Genomic DNA, 14115 nt, shown 5'->3' with positions numbered 1-14115 from the left:
TAATATCAAATTACACACTACGGTTAAAAAAGTATAATTATACGTGCTTTACATGTGCTTTAGTATGTTAGTCAGCACATCAAAATAAGTGAACTTCTTTAAAGCGCGACAAAAGGTTATTAAAACGTTCATTTAAAATGCACTTTAAATGAAACTTTTAATTTGACATTATTACAAAGTGCACTTAAGTGTGAAACAATCATTTAAGTGTCTCTCTTTAAATACACTTAAGTGGCCTTTATTTAATTAATATTGTATTATCAGCAAGTACAGTTTATAAAAATATACGTTTTAAAGATTTTTCTAGTGCACACGCACGTTCAATGCACACTTCTATTTGTCAGAGGTTTCCGTCGAACTGAATCCATTCTAGCCTTCAGTACAGTGACAGTGACACTAAACATCTGTTAAAAACCCATCTGTAACGATGGTAATGATTAAACTCCTTCAGTGACAAGAAACAGAGCGCTTGAGCTGAGTGTGACGTGATTTCTGTTTAAGATGAGATGCTTCTGAAGACATGAATGCGTCCTGTGAGCGTGCCTCACCATCTCTGGACCGCAGGCTGAGCCCTCGGCGGCTGGCATGAACTTGGTCTCACATTTTCTTCCGACCCGGTGGCACCACAGGGCTTTACAGATGTCCTGCGTGACACACATTGATATGGATGCGTTAAAGAAGCTGTCGCTGTGATAAAAGACTAACCAGCAGAGATCTGCCAAGAACTGTGACAGAAGTGAACAAATGAAGGATTACAGCACACTGTGTAAGGGACAGATGTTCTTCATGTGCTGTGTGACTGTCCAAAAGCAGCTTTGCACAATAATGCCCTCTGGATATAATAATGACATGTCTGGTTTGTTTTAGCTTATGTTAAACTCTCTGTTTGTGGTCATTCTGCAACCAAGGGTCTTGTTTTGTTTTGTTTTGTGTGCGCATTAAAACAGCCATAGGACAGATTAGAATATACTATTTTTGTGCATTTCATTTAGTTACTTTTTTCACGTTTTAATAGTTTGAAAGTTTAAAAGTCTACTTTTGGCTTTCACCATTTTTAAAGCTTTCTTTTAACATTGATGCAGTTATAAAAAAAAAGTGTAAAATTCTACAAAATAAAAGTTTCTAACGTTCAAAACTGAAGAAATTCAGTCAGCCATAAATATTACTATTATAATATTACAGCTCTAATGTATAATAATAATAATAATAATTTAGAGTGAAATATTACAATAGTAATATTTATTATTTTGTTTTATTTGCAGTTTTTATATTTGTATTTAGTGGCAGGATAATAATAATAATAATAATCACCTTCATCTGGAATTTTCAAATGATTATCCCAGTTAGATTTTCATATACAATACTGTATATATATATTGTGTGTTTTTAGTGAACTCTTTTGTGGATTTCTAATTAATTTTTCATATTTTTAATAAGTTCTGGATTCAAAAATGCCACTATTTCCCTATTTTTGGCTTCAGAAATGCTTTTAATTTAACATCCTGATATGAGAGCAGTTTTGTTAAAACTGTGGGGTATTGGGGAATTTAAACCAGTTTTAATTTTTTATTTTTTTTTACAAATGTAAAAATAAGTCTACTTGTGTTGGAACATTACACCAAAATCCACTTGAAGGCTGATCAAGCTCAGACACACAATTCATGTTTTAAAATAAATCCAGTAGAGTTTGAAGAAGATTCACATTAATTTTTCATAAAAAAAAGTCCCTTACTGAACAATGACTTGTAAAACCTATACTTCATAATTCATCAGACATCCTAAAAGTGTCTTACTGTCCTGTAAGAGCAGCTCCCATGTATCGACCTCTTCAACGCAGCGCTCGTCTCATTCACTCACTCTGTGAGAAGAGCGAGGAACGGCTTATTACTCACATCTGGATTATTCTGTCATATTAAGAACAATGGGAGCACAGATGGGAGGAAAGACGGCTTTTTGCCAGAGTGAGCCCGGTCCAAATCCCAGCACAAGTTCTGCAGCTGTGTGTTAAAGCGAGACCTCCTCGAATCCGTTCCTGCTGAGCACGAGGAGAGCGATCACACAGCGCTCATCTCAGTCCCGCTGCCAGACAATATCAAGACGCTAATTCACAGTGAAAGCAGAGAGAGCTCAGCTTCTACAGAAAGAGTTCAGTGACATCCGCTGCTCTTCTGAACTGAGGAGGCTCTCTTTGTGGTTTGTTCTTATAGCCTGATGTAAATTCATCTTCAATATCCACGTGATGTTTTCACAGATTAAAGAAACACTTTAATATCCAACGCTGTCATGTTTTTATACGGCCATATAAATACTATTCATTATCACAAAATTACAAGTTTAAAACCTTGTTTACAATTTTTCTGTTTAAAAAAGTGAAAAAAAAACAATGCTTCAAAACTAAGAAGAACTATAATAATACAGTAATTATATCAGTATAATTATTCAGTTTTCATTTGCTACTGTTCAAAGGTTATTCTTGGTTACTTATACACTAAGGTCGGGGTTTGCACTATTGTTTTAGTCTCTTCTGCTCAGCAAGGCTGCATTTATTTGATCAAAAATACAGTAAAAATGTGAAGAATTATTACACTTTAAAATAGCTGTTTTCTATGTGATGCACAATATTTTTGTAGAAACAGATGCATTGTATTACTCTTTGACAAATGAAAAGTTCAAAAGAACATAATTTATTTGAAAATGATTTTAAATGTCTTTGCTGTCACTTTTTTGATCAATTTCTAAGTAAATGTTTTCCCATTGTGAATAAGTTTTAACCTAAAGTAAATTCAATTAATAACACTTCTGAAAAAGACGACTACATTGACATACAGCTCAAAACACGTTTGGTAAAATATGTTATAATTAACATTCATCTTGATTTATGCCAATCAGTGGCATCGGTGCCCATCACCTCGCCTCATTTCTGTGTACAGTAGAGATCAGGACAATATGATGAACACCGCTTCCCACTGGCGTCGCTCCGAAGCATATTTAGCTCTGCGTCTGCTTCACGAGAGCAAGAGAAGAGAGAGAGAGAGATCGGCCAGAGCCACACTCCAGCAGATTTCTCTACGGAGAGCTCCAGTTTTAGATGTATAGTCTAGACAGTGGGAAAATGATTTGAGCAAAGTTCAGACCTGAATTCCTGCATTATAGAAGAACTTTACAGCTGATCTGAGCAATAGGGAAATAAAGACAGTGCTCTCCCGATGTCATGAGCAATCAGACGTGAATATATCAGCACACATCAGGGCATGTGTGCATCAGACTCTCTGGATGCAGGTCACACGTTCACAGAAAACACACATGCATCGCAGAGACTTCGGTGGAAAAGTGTGGAAAGACTTGCATTATTCCTGAAACTCCTGAACACCTCTTCTACTGATCTGACCTCTGAATGTTTGGTGGATGTTTATCATTCAGTGGAAATTTTGTTTTAGAAGACTTCATGTTTTTTAAGAATATATTCACACGTCTAAACAGAAGAATTGCAAACCTTCCTTTACTTTATTTCTTCATGATTATTTGAGAATCGTTCAAAGTAGAAAGATATAGATAATAGTTACTATTTTAATGCTGTCCAGATTTACATCTTTGTTATTTTTGTATGTTAGTAATTGTGCCTTATGAAGTTAGTATATGTCTTCTGACTTGGGATGTACATTTTATTAAAAAAAGAAGATGAAAAGTGGATAATATTTTAGTTTGGGGGCCAAATCTCACCATTGACTAGCTGCTTATTAGCGTGCATTTTACTAGCATATTTGCTGATTATTAATACTTATAAATAACATATATTAAAGTCTTATTCTGCATGACCATATTTTAGATCCCTTAATGCTTAAACCCCATATCTAAACTTAACAACTATCTTACTAACTATTAATTAGCAGCACATTAGGAGTTTATTGAGGCAACTGATACACTTTTTTATTCACATAGAGTACAATGACTATAAAAGGTCCACTTGCATTAAAAATGGATTAAATGGAATAAATCCACTTGCATTTTTAGAGATGTGAAATAAGAATCAAAGACAAATCATGAAAAAGTCTTATTGACCACAAACCTTTGAATGGTAGTTTATGTTTGAAAGCCAGTGTGCAAATTACAACCAGTCTTCTTAACTAGCTTAAACAGAAGGACCATGCTCGGTTGAGCAGTGTGTTTTGTTGGTGAGCAGGCATAGCTATATAGACCAACACTAACCTAGCTAAGTGTGCGCCAGCATGGAAACTCGTGCTGTCTAATGCTGCCTTCAAGAGCTTTGAGGAAGTTCCAATTTGTAAGTCTGGAAGTCATAACTAAGTGCATTCTTCTGATTTAGGTCGAAATGCCATGTATGTGTTGGGCAATTTCATAAGGCTCTTTTCGCTTCCTGACAAGAACAGAAGGCTCTTTACAACACGATGAGGTGTGCAATCTTTTAATAACATGTGTTATCATTCTGGTGTAGTAGTTTTGCAGTGTAAACGTTCGCCTCATTAACAGGCAAGCGGTTCCTGCCAGGCCTAAGCAGCTCATCTTCTACAGTACACACAATGTTCAGTCATGTGGTGCCGTTCACGTGCACTCAACTCATCTGACATGATGCGTCTTTTCAGGAGGGGTTTCATATGTAAAGCAATATGTAATACTGATATTAACCCATTAAGCCCCCCATTTTTGACCATAGACATGAAAGTGCACTATCCAAACCTAAATTGTTATAATTCATGAACACTTTGGAATACAAACCTAAGGTTGGACTCCTTTTTTAAGAGGACAATCTGCAGATTACTGCAGAAGTGGAATCATTTCAAAATATTAAAGTATCAATACGTTATAGAAGTTTACATTTACTGTAACTGTAAATTGTATTTTATATATATAAGTAGATATTTTACAAAATATTTTTGAATCCAAAATTGATATACAATTAAAGCCTTATGTCTAAATAAGTTATGTTCCAAATTTGAAGTTGATATAAAAACAAAATGAGGTTCCTGGGAGATTTTATTTAGGGCGTTATTCCACAAACAGCCACCGGGTTAGGGTTGCCGTCAAAACTCCATAGAATTTTTGTTGATGCATTTTTCTCTCACAAAGGTCTACATTTCTCTGTAAATATTATTTTTATCAAAAAATAGCAACCAAATATGGAATCTTGAGACTCGGATCTTTCCGAGGATATGTATTTTGTCAAGATTATAAAGAAGATTCGAAAAGACCGTAATACATTTTGTAATATGACACTTGACTCCACCCACTAAGGGGAGGAGACCGCTAAAAGATTTTAAAGTATAATTTCCATGGTAACGCAATGTCCGATTTAAAAATGGTTTTCACAGGATGGCACTTAATGGACTTGCCTTCTTGAAGTCCAGAGTGCAGAGTTTAGCTTTCTCTCCGAACTGCCACTTGCACTGCGTGTCGGCGTCGTACAGCTCTCCGGGAAGTTTCTCAGGGTACTTGTACTCCTGGATGGCGCTGGGTTCGTCAGACAGACAGGTGGCCTGTGCGGTACTGAGACACAAACACTACTGTAAAACCGCTTGAGTCCCGTACAGTAGAGCAGCAACCATGACAACATAACAAGTGGAGTTCCCTCGTCTACATTTAAACATCTCTCTTTTCAACACATCCTCTGACTTCATCATTACGTATGTTATTGAACGCTGCCGTTATTATACGGCTGACAGCGAGGCTCCGCGTGTAAGCGATATCGAGGATCATGAGAAAGCATTTAACATTGTTTAATAGCGCGTGTTGTAGTAGCGTGACGCACAGTGAAGCCCTGAACGAGCTCTGAGTAGTTTAGCAGGCGCTCCATGACGAGACTGGGTCAGTATGTACGTTTGTGTGGGATGTATGTTTGTAACGGGGGTCACATCGACTGCTGTATTAGATCTACATACATGCAACACGCACATCTCAAAAAATATACTAACACAGGTGCTCAAACTAAACAATTAAAGAATATTAACAATAAAATCACTGCTGCGTCCATGCAATACTTGAGTTTAGAGCAGCATGATTTGTATTTATTTTTAATTTTTTTGTATCTATTTATTTGCTTTAACAAGTTGTGCTTGTTTGTAGGTCTGCAGAAAATGACAAGTTGACTAGTTAAATTAAGCAGTCACTCGAACACATGGTATCTGTAGATGTTCTTGTTGAAGGACAATCCATTATAACGTCAACTACATCCAGCGATCCCAGAATCCCTCAGTGATTCAGTGCATCCTGTGAAGGGAAACCCTGTTCTTCTGCAGCGCATGTAAGTCCTGCTTCCAATTATCTGGAGAAGGATCAATGTGGCAGCATCTGGCCTGCAGAGGCAGGAATATCAGCGTCAGATGAATCTGATTCAGTTCCTCATCACCACTCGGTTCTCCCAGTGTGACCTCTTTAAGTTTCCTCCTCAGATTAAGGCGAGCGACAGCTATAAGACAGAGCGGCTCGGGCCTGACTCCCTTTGAAGCTCTGTTTTATTAGTGATAAAAGCGGAGGGGTATGCAGAGGAAGGACAGAAGGTCTGAGAGCAGCTACTTGAAGGTCTGTGATCTGCAGGCTGTATGTCGACAGGCCCATGGTGACGTAGGCGAGGCTGCTGATGAGGAATGGGAAACAGATGGGAGGACAGCTGACAGAGACCGAGTGGCCCTGTTTATCTACAGCATGCTGCTGTTTTTGGGGTGTGGAAAGATAAATGAGGGATGAACGTACTGCACTTTGTCGCCTTCAGATGCCCAGACAGTCCTGGAAAAGCTGTGCTTCACAGACAGACTCTGGTGACACTAAAGCAGCTGTCACTCTGCAGGTTGACCATGCAGTTTGGTTTGATTGATTGGTTGGTTCCAAATTCACACCTGTTATCAACATTTAGGGCAGGTCCGGTTCTACGAGGGTGCTAGAGCACCCTCAAACGAAATCCATAGCACCCTCAGTTAAAGATTTGGCAAGCAGAGGCGTTTAAGCAGTTCTGAAAGAACTTACTGAGTTCAAATTTGGAGTTTTTGTTCCATTTACACTTGGCCACATACATGTGTCTCCGCAAACCGGATATAAATCTGATCTTGAATTGAAGTGGTTTGAGCAATAGGATTTAAAAAGCATTCTCAAAATGTCTCGAAAGCAATTCGGGGGGCATTTACACCTGGTCTTTTCACGATCGGATAGCTATCTGATCAGAGAAAACGCATGCAGTGACCAAGTGTAAACAGGCCCTAAAAGGGTCAATTCACCCAAACATTCTCAGCCTCATGTCTTCAGCTTCGTAAATTTACGGGTGAACGCCTGATGTCACATGGACTATTTTACTATTTTTTGATCGTGGTAATATCCTTGCTGTCTATGGAGGGTCAGAGAGATCTCAGATTCCATCAAAATATCTTAACTTGTGTTCCGAAGATGAACGAAGGTCTTATAGGTTTGAAACGACATGAGGGTGAGTAATTAATGACAGAATTTTCATTTTTGGGTGAACTAACCCTTTAAGGTCCTTGCACACCGAATCCGAAATTTTCGTCTGAAACGTTCACACGTTAAAAAAATTAATTCAACCTAGCATTGTGTCAATCACATTTACGCACTGCCTCCGAATCTTTTGTCCATCATTAAAAAAATTTGGATCGGGTTCCAGTTTCTGTGTTTTTCCGCATCTGTAGCAAGCATTTTGAGAGGTGTTTTGACAACTCAGAGCCACTGTAGAAGCGAACGCCAAAAGCCAGAATGGTGTCTGACAAGTTGCTCCCACTCAAACTCAACTGGTTAAGGATATGGACTCGAGTCTGACTCAACAAGGTGGATTTGGACAAAACACTAGCTTTTGGATTATTGCAGAAAATAATCTCTGTGACCAATAAGGATTTTTCCATTGGCGATTTGGTAGATTTGGGGTACTTGGACTCGGACCTAGCACTAGCTTTTGGATTAATGCAGTAAATAAGCTCTGTAACCAAAGTTTATGATTCTTGCATGTTTTGTCCATCATGATAATCGTTGCAAATTAACAAACATTTTGAAGCCTGAATACAACTGGCATTAGTCAAAGTTAAATGTAGGCTATATATGAACTATGCCATGGTCACATGACTTCAGCGTCACCCATGGTTAGGCTTCGACAACTCTTTCAGTCTTTTATAAAACACATTTCACTGAAAGTTTGAGTTAGAATAGTTTGCAAGAGTGCAATTATAAACATTAGCTATGTTTCCATCCAAAGTTGTGAATTTAACCTATGTGCAAAATTGGAATATCGCATAAAACATTTGTGAATAAAGCCATCCAGCAAGATGATGAGAACAAAATCATAATTTCCTGATAAACTGGTGCCATATATCATATGTAATAAATGACATGTGCGTTAATTAGATGTGCATCAAGTAATTTAATCGGTAATTGTGTTTTTATCATAGTTTATGCAAATGTTTTCTTTGCCAATGCTAAATGGGTATGACTCAGTTGAGCGCAGACGTTTTTTAAGTGCATTTTTAGAATTTATGCACATTTTAGCATTTCCATTCAGCATTTTTATGCAATAAAATTAAGTGGATGGAAACATAGTTAATAAGGTTGAAAAACAACCAGTAAGTATTTGGGTTTACCTGTTTGGTCTGATGACATTTAATGTCCTGACAACCTCTGTAGTCTTTTTTTTAGGTCAAGTAAAAGCCTTCCTACCAAGTAGATCAATTTGAAAACATTGTTTTTACATTGTAGTGTGGACTGTGAAAACGGAGGTATTTAGTCATGTACAGTACCAATAGACATCTATGTTTATACCGGTATGTGCCTTTTACGTGATATTCACTTTCAAAGTAATGCTACAGACTTTGTTACTTTGTACAATCTTTTAATTACATTCCTGCAAAGATTTACTTGCGTTTGATGTCCTGTGGCAAAACATGAGGGCAGTTGCGAATTAGACCATCCATGCTAATTGCATGCATGCTATACATGCTAATTCTGCCAATAAAACGATGTTTCTGTCTCACCTCAGTTAACTTTTATTACATTTTGCACATGCTCGGTAAGATGATTTTGCATTTTCCTACATTTCAAACTTAAAAATGCTAGTGTGGACAGAGAGATGTTGCTTTCAAATGTATCCAGATTAGTGTAGGAATCGCCAAAGTAACTGCTGGTCTGAATGGGACTCTACTGAATTTTTGCATTTCAAATTTACATTTATTTATGTATCCATCATGACATTTAAGGTACACATTGCATTCAGGGAATACATTTGATTACATCTTGCATTGCCTTGGAATCAAACTCATGACCTTGGCGTTTATTAGCACTTTTGAAAGCATGCATCCCAGAACTTATGTTTTTTTTTCAGATTTCTGTGCCAGGAATCAAACTGCAACCCTCAACCACAATGCTGTGCACAGCATGCCATAATGACCAGGTCAAAAATCCTGCAGATTGCTGCAAGCCCCATTTTCTTCTGCATTTTCAAACAACTCTTCAGTCTCCACATGAAGCGTTGCTGGAAGACGAGCTGTAGAAAGCAGGTAAAGCAGCTCAAAGCATCTGACAGACCCCTGCCAGGGAATCCCTTCTTTCGCTGAGACCTAGAGCTACTGATCCGGGCGGCAGAGAAAAAGATGATCTCATCACCATAATGGAGCACAAGGCCACTGCATTTGACACGTCCGTTAATTTAAGTTTTTTAATTTAAGAATTTACCACTGACGATTCAAACGTGAGTTTTGGGCAGTGTAGAGTAGCGCTTGTTGTTTGTCATTTCTCCGATCACAAATGCAGACATGGTTTTATGTTTATGCGGCGCGATGCAATGCAATGCGTAAAAAGACAGTATAAGTCATTATAATCCATAATTATGTCCCCACTGGATGCAACAAATGCCTCGTTTATAATAGGTTTTAATGTTTTTGTCTCGTCGCTCCGGCCGGGCAGGGGATCACAGTATGGCGAGGGGCGTAACATTTCCGTCACACGCTTGAGGTATTCGGCCAATCACAATGCACTGGATAGCTGGCCAATCAGAGCACACCTTGCTTTTCAGACCGATGAGCTTTGTAAAGATCGACGCGTTTCAGAAAGGCGGGACATAGAGGAGAAACAATAATGTACAGTATGTGGAAAATAATGTGTTTTTTAACCTTAAACCACATAAACACATTTCATTACACCAAATACACAAAATAATATTCTTTTTAGCAGCATCATATGACCCCTTTAAAGATGAGGTTGGTGTCTAGACTCTCGCTGGACTCATGCTGGGTGATTCTGCATGGATGACTAATGGACAGGAGATGCTCAGTAAAGGGCACGCTTGTTAATATCTTTGCACTGTTTTTCTAATGCTGCTTTGGGCTGTCAATGGCTGGGATAGTCTTTCCAAGTGACTCAAGACACAAGACTGCTACACTGTTTTGATGCATTGCAAAATGCATTGGATTTCAAGCTGTTATTTGGGAAATGGATTCTAGATGTGAAAAGAAAACTCACCTTAGAAATCGGTTTAGATATTGTCGGCTACAGGATGACCAGGAGAATAAACCATTGTGTCCCGCCAAGGTAGGAGACATAATATTTCCAACCGACTTCTTACATACGTTGCCTTCGCCATCATGGACCATTCCAAAGCTGTGAAAAACAAGGCTTTCATTGATCCAGTACAGGCAACCGGATTTGAGGAAATCAAACAAAGGTTAATTATAAACTGAACTCTTACTTGTGGCCAGATTCATGGGCGATGGTGAAGGCCAGACCGAGACCCGTGTCCTCATTGATCGTGCAGCTGCGGTACTTACTGCACATCCCACTGATTGGAGCAAAGCCTGATATCGAAACAATAAATGGATGGATGAATGAATGATGAGGAGTATATAAGTCAAGACTAGTGTACCACTGCAACTTATTATGAAGTACAACTCATAAAAGGAGCCAAAGAGTCAGCGACAATCATTTTGCACCTGATCACCTCTGACAGTACCCCACCGATCAAAAGTTTGGGGTTGGTAGATTTTTAAAATGTTTTTGAAATAAGCCTTTTCTGCTCACCAAGGCTGCATTTATTTACTCCAGTCTTCAGTGTCACATGATCTTCAGAAATCAGTATAATATGCTGATCTGCTGCTCAAGAAACATTCCTGGTTATCATCAATGTTGAAAACAGTTGAGCTGCCCAATATTTTTGTGCAAACTGATCAAATTAATTTTTCAGGAGTCTTTGATAAACAGCATTTATTTGAAATAGAAACCTTTTGTAACATTATAAATGTTTTTACTGACACTTTTTGAACAATTTAATGTCCTTTTTGATAAAAAATAAAATAAATAAGTAAATAAATATCTTACTGACCCCAAACTTTTGAACTGTACATAATCCATACTGCTTAAAAGAGAGGGCAGTAAACAAGATTTTTTTCCTGTGCAAGAACAACTGATGGACTGCTGTAATCAGGTCAAGGTTTGGAGTGCATTTGTTTCAACACTGCTAGTTCAAGAGCTAGAGATCAAATCCAGTTGTTTCGAGTCCACTGCAGGAAATCTGAACAGATATACGAGTTACTTCAACCAGTATGAATCTGAAACACATTATATGCACGCCGTCTACCGCTAGGAGTGGTGTATTAACTGTAGAAAGCATAAAAAGCCTCACAAAATGCTTTGAACAATTCTGTAAGTGTCACTACGTGGGTCTGAGATCAAAGAGAACTGTATTTTATGACAAATTATGACTTTCTAAGTCTTTAATACAAAACCTGTGGTGATGAAGTCCAGTGTATGTTGGACCAAAATCAAACACCAAAAGGACCAAAGGAGTCTGATTTATTATCCTTTGATATAATCACTTAATATATGTGCTGTTTTTTGACACATACGCACAGAGTGATGAAATACTTGCATGTATTGCACAAATGTGTTGCACCAGAACATGCTGTGATTTATTTATATCTTCTGGCCTTACTGAAAATCTCAAGAGGGACAAAACTATAATACTAAAAATTTCATTACACTTGATATATTGATTCTTATGCTGTAAAATAAATAAAAGAAAACAATTTGTTACTAACACATGTTGCCATCTCATAAATAAGCACTATAACACAAATATATATTTCAATATCTCTCTGTCATAAGACACTGTCATGTGCGAAAAACGATGCATGAGGGTAATCCAATGCATACAGTGGTTTTCTCAGTCTACTGATACTGGATGAAATAGTGTATGCTAGTATTAAAGGTTCAGCAGAGCTCTTTAATCTTCCAGTCCATGACCTCTGAGGGACGTGAAATCTCCCTTGACCTCTTGACCTCTGAGCGTGAGTCTGCACTCAAGTGTTAATCATTGACACTCCACAAATGTTGCGTTCACAGCAGCCTTTGAACCGCGGCCTTGCATTTGAGGGGCATGGCTAGCTTTACTAATGGGGTTAGGAGTTAGCGGGGAGAGATTATTTTATGTGGCACAGGGTGGAGACCACAGCTTGAGCTCTCACAGGTAATTAGAGGAAAATCTTCTTACTGTACCTCTAATAATTTAACAGTTAGCTGTAGCTAAATGGCGCAGTTTAATGATAACTAAGTGCAGTACTGTATATATTAGGTCATAAATCTTAAATGTCACACCACACCTGTGATTTGTTACTCTTTAATGCTTGCAAAATTACAGGAAAACCTGGTCTCATCTTAAGAGTTAGTTTTTGTCTCATAAACTCACATAGCGGCGTTAATTCAGCTTAAGAGAAGGTTTTCAGTTACCCATGCCATTGTACATTAGCGGATGCTTTTATCAAAAACTACTACATTTACAGTTTTATTTGCCATCAGCCACGATTAATCTAATCAGTGTCCAATAACAGGATGGTTACCAAAATATGCTGGGATATGCCAATAGTACAACATTACAACACTATTTAGGGGCTAATTCAATATGTATTGTGTGTGTGATTTTTTTATTTAATGCATTTAGCATTTCATGCATTTAGGCTCATTTAGGCTCATCTGATGTTGTCCTTACCCAGAGTGTCACATGGTTCATCCTTCCAGGAGCAGATATCCAGACCGGTTAGCAGGATGGCATGATCATGGCGGCGACCTTCTCGCCCAGCCAGTCCTGACTGCCACTGGCAGAAACTGTTCAGAGTGTGATCCGCATGATGGTTAATCACTAGTCCATCCTGAGTGAGTAGAGAGTTAACTAGAGTAAACAGCAGAATGAAGTCAAAAGAACGAAACACATGCAACTAGTGACTAGTGCTGGGAGACTAACTCAAACTGGGTCGAGTAATTACAAGCTACCTCTGCTGACCCCACCTCAATAAATGAGTCTATGAGTAATTAGCCCCTCATCACTGATCCTGAGTGACTGCGGCTAATTATTCCAATCAAAGGGGGGATAAGGGCAATTTTCTGCATTCCTCGGCCGGTGGCTAACACGCACTTCATTAACATTAGCACAGGTGTATCAGTAACGGAGCCCTTCAGCTGTTTGCTGGCCCGCTTTCCCACAGACGCGTCCCTCGTCTGGCTGGAATCCAGTGGAATGCAGTGAATCCAATTAAACTGTCATCGTAAAAACAAGACCTGTTCAGATAGAGCATCTCAAAGAGAACGAAGGAGACAATAAAATCCACCTTCTGAAGCAATGTTTCAATCGGTTTCAAAGCTCTGTTTTATCTAAACCTCTCACGGTCCATGACGTCAGTCCCCTCCAGAGGGTTTTAACTCTCATTCATTTTACAAATATACACTTGGTGTTGATGTAACATATTCATTTGAACATGTATTATCAGTGCAATAGAGCCAAAATCTTCGACTTTGTTTTCAAATATCTCCAGTGCATAAACTCACCTGGTCTTCATCCAGCAGTATTAGTCCAACAATTACAACATTGATGTCACCTCCAATCGTGCCATCTTTGAAAAGTGTTGAGACCTTTGTGGAGATAAGCAACAGTGCAGAAAAATCAGCATTAGGATGGTGCATTTATATAGAGGCATCTAAACTCAAATGACCTTCTTGAACAGAGCAATCAGAAGTGTCTCTTTGGAGAAATGAGAAGCGTATGGCTGGGATGTTTCTCTAAAGTTCTTCAAAGCCTCACCTCTCTATATGTACTTAAGGGAATCCCTAATCCCACATTTCACCAGCCTTTGA

The 14115-nt window shown here is 38.4% G+C and overlaps 1 protein-coding gene across 1 annotated transcript in view; it reads right to left on the bottom strand.

The window, feature by feature from the left end:
• Positions 1-14115, bottom strand: part of LOC107554508 (A disintegrin and metalloproteinase with thrombospondin motifs 16) — a 68402-nt gene that overhangs the window by 34308 nt on the left and 19979 nt on the right. Inside the window, exons 6-11 of the mRNA XM_016237028.1 lie at positions 13810-13893; positions 12977-13136; positions 10685-10790; positions 10459-10596; positions 5349-5502; positions 549-644 (exon numbers count right to left, since the gene is read on the bottom strand). Coding sequence (XP_016092514.1) covers positions 549-644; positions 5349-5502; positions 10459-10596; positions 10685-10790; positions 12977-13136; positions 13810-13893 — 738 coding nt within the window. The remainder of the gene's footprint in view (positions 1-548; positions 645-5348; positions 5503-10458; positions 10597-10684; positions 10791-12976; positions 13137-13809; positions 13894-14115) is intronic.

The sequence above is a fragment of the Sinocyclocheilus grahami genome, unplaced genomic scaffold (assembly GCF_001515645.1).
Source record: "Sinocyclocheilus grahami isolate Dianchi unplaced genomic scaffold, SAMN03320097.WGS_v1.1 scaffold504.1, whole genome shotgun sequence".
NCBI classification, from domain to species: Eukaryota; Metazoa; Chordata; class Actinopteri; order Cypriniformes; family Cyprinidae; genus Sinocyclocheilus; species Sinocyclocheilus grahami.
Note: the sequence above shows the minus strand (reverse complement) of the source record. Positions and strands in the feature narration are given on the sequence as shown.